This window comes from Solanum lycopersicum, chromosome 2, assembly GCF_036512215.1.
Source record: "Solanum lycopersicum chromosome 2, SLM_r2.1".
NCBI classification, from domain to species: Eukaryota; Viridiplantae; Streptophyta; class Magnoliopsida; order Solanales; family Solanaceae; genus Solanum; species Solanum lycopersicum.
The window spans coordinates 67,437,712-67,449,152 of NC_090801.1; the positions used below are offsets into that span (position 1 = coordinate 67,437,712).

The 11,441-nt window shown below is 31.3% G+C and overlaps 1 protein-coding gene across 1 annotated transcript; it reads left to right on the forward strand.

Annotated features, from left to right (window-relative positions):
- The first annotated feature begins 3,983 nt into the window (after positions 1-3,983).
- Positions 3,984-5,976, forward strand: LOC101250465 (proline-rich receptor-like protein kinase PERK9). The gene is made up of 2 exons (XM_004232085.5): positions 3,984-4,706; positions 4,802-5,976. The coding sequence occupies exons 1-2, from the start codon at positions 4,517-4,519 to the stop codon at positions 5,722-5,724; spliced, it is 1,113 nt and encodes a 370-aa protein (XP_004232133.1). The 5' UTR covers positions 3,984-4,516; the 3' UTR covers positions 5,725-5,976.
- Positions 5,977-11,441: the final 5,465 nt, after the last annotated feature.

An 11,441-nucleotide genomic window follows, 5' to 3' on the forward strand; every position in this document is an offset into this window, starting at 1 on the left:
TCAAAATTGAAAGTTTATTTTTATCTAGGGCAACTTTCATATATAGCAAACATAAAATTCATATTTGTATATGTTATAGCAAAGTTTGCATAATTGCACTCCATAACAAACATATAAATGTATAATTCGCTATACATATACAATTAAAGCAAATTATATAAAACGAAGTGTATAAAATGAGAAAGAGAAAGAGACTTGGGCAGAGAATTGTATAAAAATAAAGTGTATAAAACAAATTGTATAACTATAAGTGTATAGAACGATTATATACAATTTGAATTTGTATAAAATGAGAAAGAGAGAAAGGCAAAAGAGACTTGGGCGGGGATATACATTGAATCGAATTGTATAAATTGAGAAAGAGAGAAATTATATACAATTTGAATCTGTATAAAACGAGAAAGACAAAAGAAACTGGGCAGAATATTTTTATTGCATAAATTATAAGTGTATAGGACGAAAATATATGTATTTGCACGTGTATATACAATTTTCTCTCGCTTTATACAAACAGAAACACAATTTATACATTTAGCTTCTGTTTGTATACGCGAGAGAGGTGAGAGTAGCGAGCGAGATCTGGAAGAGGGGAGAGAGGCGAACAAAAATATATGTATTTATATAATTTCTTCTACTTTATACAAACAGAAATAATTTTATACAGTTGTGTTTGTATAAAAGTGAGAGGAAGCGAGCAAGAGATGGAGCAAGAGAAGAGAGTGGCAAGCGAGAGTTTGAGGGAGAGAGGTGAATGGCAAACAGTTTGCTACGAAACACAATTAAATCAAAGGGTGGTTATAGCAATTAATTTGATCTATTAGTTTGTCATTATATACAATTTTCTCTTTTATTTTTGTCCTAGTATTAAACTTATTTTTTTCTCTTTACTATTTTAAATGAGGATAATTATATAGAATGACAAACTAATAATATAAAATAAATATAGTAGTTACCCTTTGATTTATTTATGTTCCACAGCAAACTGTTTGTCAGTCCCTCTCTCCCTCATATTTTCGCTCGCCACTCTCCCTCTCTCGCTCGCTGATTCTTATAGCTCGCCTCTCTCACTTTATACAAATAGAATTGTATAAATTGTGTTTTTAACTGTATAAAGCGAGAGAAAATTGTATAAACGCATGCATATACATATATCTTCGTCCTATACACTTATAATTATACAATACAAATATTTTCCTACCCAAGTCTCTTTTGCCTTTCTCGTTTTATACAAATTCAAATTGTATATAATTTTTTCATTTCTCATTTTATACAATTCGAATCAATTGTATATTCCTTGCACAAGTCATTTTTTGCTTTTTTCTCTTTCTCGTTTTATACAAATTCAAATTGTATATAATTTCTCTCTTTCTCGTTTTATACAATTCAAATAGTATATAATTTTTCTCTTTCTAATTTTATACAATTTGTTTCAATTGTATATGTATAGCGAATTATACATATATAAGTTTACTATGAAGCGCAATTATGCAAACTTTGTTATAATATACAAATATCAATTTTATATTTGCTATATGTAAAAGTTGCCCTTTTAAATATCACGTTTAAATAATTGTGCACTTATATTATTTGATTTAAAATAAATTTATATTAAAAAAAGTTAATGCCCACAAGCCAAAAATCCTAAATCTTGCCAGTGAATTTGATGGCAGTTCCATCATCATCAAAGAATAGGGGAACCCGCCAAATAAGAAGGAATCCAAGAAAACAACACCAGCTGGTTCATATTCTCGAGCCAAACGAGATTGAATACCACTTTAACGATTATTTGTAAAGACATAATATTTAACATGGATATGTCATGTAGTTTAACTTTACCGTCCCTTAATCCTTTCATCCTTTAGATTTATCATTAGAAGTTGGGCAGGTGACGCTATATGGCAAAGTTATCGAATAGCATTCTTGATCACTAATTCCATGTACAGAAACATATATAAGCATCTTAATTATATTGAACCTCAAGCTACCAAGTTTGAAGTAGATTTGAAGCGGTTAAACTTTAAAAAAGAAATTATCATTAGCAGTGTCCTAAATGTAGTGCCATTTGTAGGCAAGTTCCAGTTCCGCAATATGGAGAAATGAAAAGAAAGGGCTATTAATGGAAGGTCAAGTTAAACTCCCTTAGCGCAATTTCCTTAATCAATATGTGCTCTTTCAGTTTAGCTTCATATATAGTTTCTAAAGTGTACTTATATTTAGGATATAAATTTTCCAAATAATCTTTGGGCAAATAATGTTTGTCCATACAATTTGTTATTATTTGGCAAATATTCCAAATACTAATTTTTTCTAGTATTTGGGTCAAATATCATTATTTGGGATATTTTAAAAATTAAAATTTTACCCCAATTTTTTATCTTTTACAAAAACACCCTCTCTAGTAGTTGCTTGCGTTGTATTACATCATTTTTTACGTGAACACCAAAATAGTGATGAAATATTTAGTGAATAATTCTTGTTGCACTCACTCCAAATTTTATGGCCAAACACAGGTGAAATTTCACCCAAATTTTCACTCAAATAATATTTGCCAAGAATATTTGGAAATCTATGGCCAAACACTAGCTTAATACGCAACTTTGATGTTCATAAGTAAACACCGGATCAATCAAACTACAAACATTAAGCTCCTATTTGAAACTTAAAAATTTGAGTGGTTGAAACCGGATCAATCAAACTACAAACATTAAGCTCCTATTTGAAACTTAAAAATTTGAGTGGTTGAATTTGTGGTTTTTACGATTTAAATGAGTTTGAACATACATTTTACCTGGAAAAAAATTTCATCGTAAGTGGAAGGCCCAATAATCGAAAAACTGGTTGAAAATATATGAAGATAAATTTCATGGCCAAACAGATACTTAAAGATAAAATTTCCAAAATCCAAGTGTAGATACTTACTCACACCTCGTGCATAAGAAACAAAATTTAATTATGATCCAAAACATAAAGAAATAACCATATAAAGAAGCCAAGTAAAATCAACAATTACCATATATAAATATACAATAAAACATAATTTTGATTTTATATATACCATATAAATTTTTAACTAAAAGAGGTTAGCGCATGAACAGTTTGAGATATCCTTGCTCCACCCATGACTAAACGATAAATTTACTAATAAAAAGTACATATTTTTTTATTGATTTGACGTAAACACTTATACATGCTACCACCTGGACACCCTTATAACAACATATATGCTGCAAATTTGAGTTGTCTCAATTGGACCATGCACTTTGAATGCTGGGTTGTTATTATCTACTAATAAAAATAATTAGTTGTACGTTAATTGAGAGCTTGGAATATGCAGAGTGAAATCTGAGTTCATAGAGAATCATCATCAGAAAAAATAAATGCAAGTAATAATAGTCAAACTAGAACTCCTAATATAACTTATTAACTTAGTCCGAGAAGATTAGGATTAAAAAATTAGTCATAATTCGTATTACCTGGTGCAAATTCCAAACAGGAATTGATTTGATAAGAGGATCAGAGGCATCCCTTTTCTTTTTCTTCCTAAATACGGCTTCTCGCTAGAAACCAAATAAGGACAAATAGTATAACCCTATGCCCATTCTACAAAATGATTGACTACCCAAATTTTCTACTAACAACCCGTGAAGAGAGAGAAAGATCACGTGGGACAAATACATCATTTTCATAAACAGAATAATCATGTCACTGTTATCGAAATTATTGCACCAGTAATTAATGAGCCATTAAGAATTTATGGAAACAGTTTTTCTACCTTCATAATAGCCAACATATGTTAATCCGATGAAGATGGAAGATAATAAAAGTTTCATGACTGAAGAATGAGATTTCTTGAAATTCCATTGACAGTTAAAAAGCAGAGATAATTTCCTAACTGTAAAAATAAAAAAGAGGCATGACCAACCTAAAAGTGTGGATAAGCAAAAACTTGATACATTATCATACACATGCATGACCTCCCTCTTGTTCCTATTTTTTTACAAGTTCACAAGGGACCAAAAAAAATTGTGGCTGCTATAGAGGTCTCGTGAATCAACTGGGACCCCCAATTGTCTGTCCATGGTATTTTTCATTCCTTACCAACTAATAAACAAAACCCACTATGTTGAAAAGAGAAAAGATACAGACAAGCAAGTAAGCATTATACCTTTATGATTAATACTTGTTTCTGCTTATCTGTCCCAAAAACTTTCTCGTTTCTTGTCCATGTCTGGCCGTAGTAAGGAAATGAATGAAGTTACTGTTGCAGTTAGCAGTTTACTGGTCTCTGCATGAATGACATAAAGAGGGTTTGCGGCCACTCTCCTTATAAATTAATGTCCCAGAGTTCTGAATATCATGTCTCAGCTTCTCATATAACTAGAAGAATTCCACAATATACTTCAGCATTTCTAACCATAGAAAGCCAAGCAAATGACTGAAATTCTCTATTTTGCAAACTGAGAATTCATATGGTAGTTTCTGATCTAGAAAACTGAACTTAACAAGAGTCTAAAACATGATGAATATCAGAATATCTTGGGTTTGGATTTTAGTCCTCTTTCTTGGTTTCACATTTCATAACCTTTCGACTTCACAGGCAGAGAATACTAGGCATAGGCATCACTCAACCGCAGTTATTGAGGGAACTGTTTTCTGTGATACCTGCTTCCAGCAACACTTCTCAGGGGCTAGTCACTTCATTTCAGGTTCATCATTCTTGTCAAAATCTTTAACTATATCATCTTTCTTGGGTTCTCATTGAGCTTGCAGCTCATTAATGTGCATTTAAATCTGTGTTTAGGTGCTACTGTCGCTGTAGAATGTGCAGACTCGGTCAGAAGATCAAGTTTTTACAAGGAGGTGAAAACCAATGAGCATGGGAAATTCAGTGTAGACCTTCCTATTTCTGTAAGTAAACATGTCAAGAAAATCAAGGGATGTTCTGTGAAGCTGATCAAGAGCAGCGAGCCATATTGTGCTGTGGCGTCGACAGCAACTTCATCTTCCCTTCATCTCAAGTCAAGAACACAAGGGACTCACATCTTCTCTGCTGGTTTCTTCACTTTCAAGCCTCTCAACCAGCCAGATCTCTGTAGCCAAAAGCCAAGCATCCAAAAGTCAAAAAAGAAATTAACAGATCCTCAAAAGTCTGCTATTTCAAATCCCAATGATCCTACATTTTACCCTCCAATTCAAGATCCACCAGCGCCAGGTACTTTACTTCCACCTCTTCCTAGGCTACCTCCTTTACCATTGCTCCCTCCTTTGCCAGATCTTCCAGGACTTCCAATATCACCAGTGCCTAAAGACTCTAGCAAATACTACTCTCAATCAGAAACTGCAGCTAAGCCAAATTTTTTCAATCCAATAGGAGGACTTCCCCTGCCTCCAAATCCACTTCTTCCACCACCTTCAATCCTTCCTCCAAACCCATTTCTACCTCCACCTTCTATTATTCCTCCTATCATCCCATCTCCTCCTCCTTCCATATTTCCTCCCTTATTCCCTTCTCCTCCACCTTCAATATTTCCTCCATTAATTCCTTCACCTCCACGTTCTCCACCTTCATTATTCCCTCCGCTTATCCCACCGTTCATACCTGGTTTAACTCCATCTCCCCCACCACCGCCCCCTTCACTCTTCCCACCAATCATACCTGGTTTTCCTGGTGTTCCTCCAGCTTCCACTTCTTCATCTCTACAAAAGAAGAACCCCTCTCCTTAGTCAAGAATACAGTTACACAAACACCTGTCATATAGCTTGGCAACTTCTTTTTCCTTATGCCTCTGTACTTCTCCAATAAACCTACTCCACTTTGTTTTACTACCTTCTTTGTTTCTTGATTTCTGTTTACCTTTATAATTTTTATCCTCGGTTTCATCTTGTTTCGTTTTGTTTTGTTAGACATATTAGATAGGAAATCAAGTGATTGTATGATATGTAAGCTACTTCAATAAAAGCTAAACTTATCAGCGACTGTGTTTATAGAAGATAATGGCTATTGCTAGTAGATATTTAACCTTTAGTGTTAAAGAAAAATTGTAGACCTGCTGGTATTACATGTGTCAGGAACCAAATACCTATATATAGTTTCTGAACTTCTGCTCAACAGAAGAGATGAATTGAACGAATTCTTGGATGAACAAGTACTGGACATTTTATACTTACAATTAATGTAGCTTGGTGGACAAATCTGAGAGTTGTTACTAGTATGCTGAAACTAATTTTATTTTATTAATCTTATACCCTATCCCCTATACAAAACAATTATCCAGAAAGAACCTTGCCATTTTTTGAATGGTAACTACCTACAAGGAAGAGCAGCACATGTTCCAGTTAACATCAATAACAACAATATTGATCAAACATAACTTCTTTTTTACCCTGGAAACTATTAGATCACTTTTCATTATTTACATAGTTATTGGAAGTTTCAAAAACTAAAGAATTCCTATTACTAGCTCTCCATTAAAGCAAAAGATGAACTATCAGTATGTTATAAGAGAATGTTTGACGAGGTGATGACTAATAAGTATGATGGTCAAGCTCCCTTAGTTAAGAAATAATTATCAGCTATAAAAATAAACTCTATATAGACAGGAAAAAGCATAAGCATTTAGAGTGGAGTAACCCAAAACCCGAAATCATCACTTTTATTCATCTTTACTGGTGAAGCAATATTAATAAACCAAAACCATGAAACTCATATGACTTCATGGAAATGTATGCTCGCTTATCATCATAATTCACACATTCTTAAAATTATGAAAAAATTACTGATTGTATTTCACTATTTGAATTCATAGTAGCAGTTGAATTGCTTCACTTCAGGGTCAATTTAATCTAATGTGTTTATGTGTTAAATAAGGAAAACTATCTCATACTACCCATAATCCCATATTCCATTGATTTCCTTAACTTTACCAAGAATGAACATGAACTAACATCTTCCTCGGTCATGAATACCTTACTAACTACATGTGTGATCTGATGAATAAAACAATGTGATGAACGAGGGATTGAACAATTGTGTGCCAGGCTAAGCCACAAGTATATACAACAAAGAATAAAGCAGTAAGATATATTGCTGAGAAGTAAGCATGTGTGTTAGGTTCAGAACAAATTTTCCACTGATGTTAATGCAACATCATTATGTAAGCCTGGAAGAAGTGAATCATTTGATCAAAACTTACAATAACCATCACCAACTTCTTCCCCTCATTTTTCTTCCCAGCAAATAATCAAGAGAAGAATTACTCTTTGGCCAACAACATTAGAACATCTTCTATAACTTATAGTTCAAAAGCAATGTCATCATATACACGTAGACGTCCCACAATTCCACAGATATTGGAGAAAATGTAACATCCACAAACCTTTTTTATCTATCAAAACATCAATTTCTCTATTGGTAGCGATCAAAAGAAAAAACATCTACCATGAAATAGAACTCTGGCTTGCTAAGACAAATGGCCCCTCACAGAGTCTTGAAGTGTAAATCATAATTAACACCTTTATTCAATTCTTTGAGATGCAATGAATTCAATATCAACAAGAAACCAAACTTATAGTATAGATTCAATTGTTTCTGAAGTAAAATACAATTTACATAAAACGAAACTATTGAAGTGGAGCACATTGGAGTAGAAATATCAATCGGAAGATAGGAGCCAGAGCTTACAATCCAACCGGCAGGAAAGCTATTCGGATCTCGCCGGAAAATCTAACATCCCTAGAGAATTTTCTTCCGACTATTAACATATATGATTGTATGTTCTCGTGCCATGATGTATAGCAAAAAGAGATAGGAATAAACAGAGATAAATTAGCTCACTTAAAGCATTAAAAATAAGCTTAACGAGCAACAAATTGGGGCATCGAACTGAAATTAAGCAACCACGAGATATGAAAACACAAAGCAAATAATAATTCCAGAAGAAACCCCGATTAACTACCCGAAAGTTGCTCAGCGCTTTCAGACTCATGTGAACCCTAAAAGGCTCAAACCATAATTGCCTTGGTAACCGGGTAAAAATCAAAGACGCAGTTAGGTTTACCCCTGGCGGTGGAGGCGGCAGCCGTCAGTGGTGGCACTGAATGGAACAATGGGCGCCGGCGATGATAGAAGTGAAGAGATTTGGATGTTTGTGATTTGCTTTACTTTTCCAATAAGGCACAATGTCTGTATAAGGCGTGCGGAGGAGAGAATTTGAAAAGATAGAAATTGGAGGGAAGTTTAAATGAAATTGGCTTTCATTTTACCGGTCAGTTCTTGTCGTTAAAATGTGTATGTGGCGTTAATTTGCGGGTAGTACTTGAATTTTAGAAGTTAATTAATTATATATACACGTGTTTATATATATTTAGTACGTTAGGCTTTTGGTGATAACAAAAAGGGTTAATAGTATAGAATATCAAACTAATAATATAAAATAAATATCATAGTTATTTTTTGATTTATTAGTGTTTCATAAGTAAATTGTTTGTTAGTCCCTCTCTTACTTATATTTTTGCTTGCCACTTTCCCTCATATTCTCGTTGTTTATTCATGTCGCTCGTCTCTCTGGCTTTACATAATAGCATTGTGTTTTTAATTGAATAAAGAGAGAAAAAATTGTATAAACGCATGAAAATACATATATTTTCGTCTTATACACCTATATTTATACAACACAAATATCATACCCAAGTCTCTTTTGTCTTTCTCGTTTTATACAAATTCAAATTGTATATAATTTCTCACTTTCTCGTTTAATACAATTCGATTCAATTATATATATTCCCTGCACAAAACTCTTTTTGTCTTTCTCTCTTTCTCGTTTTACATAAATTCAAATTGTATATAATTTATCTCTTTCTCGTTTTATACAATTCAAATTGTATATAATTTCTCTCTTTCTCATTTTATACAATTCGTGTTATGCAATTCGCTTCAATTGTATATGTTTAGCGAATTATACATATATATGTTTGTTATGGAGCGCAATTATGTAAACTTTGCTATAGCATACAAATATGAATATTATGTTTGCTATATGTAAACGTTGCCCTAACAAAAAAATCATTTTATTTTAGATTATTTAAGTTAGATTTGTGTTTGATTATATATTTTTGCTTTAACACATTTGATTGTGTAAATTTATTTTTCCTCAAAAATATGAAATATAATACATATTTCTATTTTAAAATTTCTGATTAATTTATTTAAAACATGTAATCAAATCTACTTTTACTTGTCATATTTTGACTTCATACACTTATTAAAAAAATAATCATGATATAACGAATTTATCATTTTATTCCTATTGATTGAAAGGACCCGAACATATTTACTCATTATTCTATTTGTCTCGTATTAGAGGGGCATTTTCTATTTTACATGGTAATTAAGAAATCATTAATATGCTGATCAGCTTTCCTATTTTGCCCTTTGTTCATATTAATCATACTGGAAAAAAAAAATTAGATCTTCGAAGATTGTTTAACTTTCAAATGTCATATTAATTGTTGGAATAAAATGAAAAAAAAATAATTAATCATATCATAATTTAGTAAGTGATCAAGTAATGTGGACAAATATTTAAAATAACTACCTAATACAAAACCAAGGAAATATATTTTTCAAAAACGATTAGCTCAATAATTATAAAATTGATAGTCTAATAAATAAAATATTCTTTCTTAATTTATTAAAAATGATAATTAAAAAAAATCAATCATTATAATACTCACCGTAATATAACGTATGTCGTGATTATAATAGAAATTAAATTAAGCATGTTGGTTAACACGTGAAAAGCGATCACTAATTGGTTGCCCAAAATTATTGTTAGTTCAGTCCATGGCCATTACTAATTGACAATTATACTAGTAAAACTGATTTCCCAATTCCATTTATTTGGAAAAAAACACTAACAGGCGATTATTTCTCATTTAATTATGATTTTGATGTAGAAATTTCAAAAAATGAGTTTTCAAAATTGTATTTGGAGTTATATTTTACTTGGAAATATAATTTTGTGAGCGAAAAAATATATTTTAATATGAGCCAAATTGATGAATATTCGAAAATATATAAATTAGCATTTAATTATAAATTTTCAAATATATTTGACAAGTCATTTGTTAGTGAAGTTTTATCGTGTCTTTGACAATAGATTTTTGCAAAAAATATGTGACTTTTTTAAAAAAATATAGGGAAAATACATAAATCCTCCTTAAACTTGGGAGCAAAACTTACTTTAACACTTAAATTATATGAATATTTAAATACATCTTAAAATCTTTTAAGTGATTAAAATACCTTCAAATAAATGACGTGACAGGGAGTGAGTGTACTCTCCTGAAAGTGCCTCAAAAAAGAGAAAAAGAAAAGGTGAATTTTAAAGCTCTACACATGGCTTTTTTAATTGGTCAATATATAACAAATTATTTAAATAGTTTTTCTAATATTGAATTTTTAAAATATGTAAATTTTCGTATTAAGAGGTAAATAAAATTAGCTTAATCATTTTGTTGTCTTCCTCAATACACATCTTTCTTTATTGAAACATATCATCCAACATCTTCATCCCTACCTCTATCAACTATTTTGCTTTTAGTTGTCTTTTACTAATCCATAAACTTCAATACCAATGTCATTTTATTGACGTATATTTCACTATTGGTGTTGTTTTCGCAAATGTAAACTTTCTTAATTTTTGGGTGAACCGTTTTGATTTCTAGAACATTTCTCGTAAAATTTATATTTTTTTGGATCAACTTTCTTATGCAATCTTACTTTCTTATTTGAGTTATCAAGAAAAAATTAGCTTTCAAAAAATTCAACTCTCCAAGAAGGTAAATTTGATGTGAGCTTTCAAAGAGGATAATGTGATTTTTCTTCTTTGAAGTGACTTAAGATGTTGTTGAATAGTAACGAATAAGAAGAAAAAAGAAAAAGTTGAAGGTTGGAATACAGATAAACAACAAGGAAGAAGAAAAAGAGGGGTGGAGATGGGAGTGGGGGTGATGATATGCATTTATAAATCAATCAATTGATATAATTAATTTTAAAAAATGTTTAAGAAAAAATAGTGAAAAAGTTAATGACATTGTGATTACATGGTTATGATGTGGCGCTTACGTGGCTATGATGTAACGAATGAGAGTGATGTTACAGCCTCGGGATGGAAAAAAATCACTTTGGAGATCTTAAGGGGTTATTTAAACGTTTGTATAGTTTAAGTACTGAAGTAAGTTATCCGACCAACTTCAGGGAAATATTTATATATCTTTTCAAAAATATAATTCATACCTATAAATTATATTATTTTATAATGAAAGAGTACAATGATTATAATAATAGGAATTTTGAAATAAAGGGAGAAAATAAAAGAAAGATATCATTGATTTACGAAAAATACTACTACTATTAGTAATAAGAATGATTCTAGAGAGCA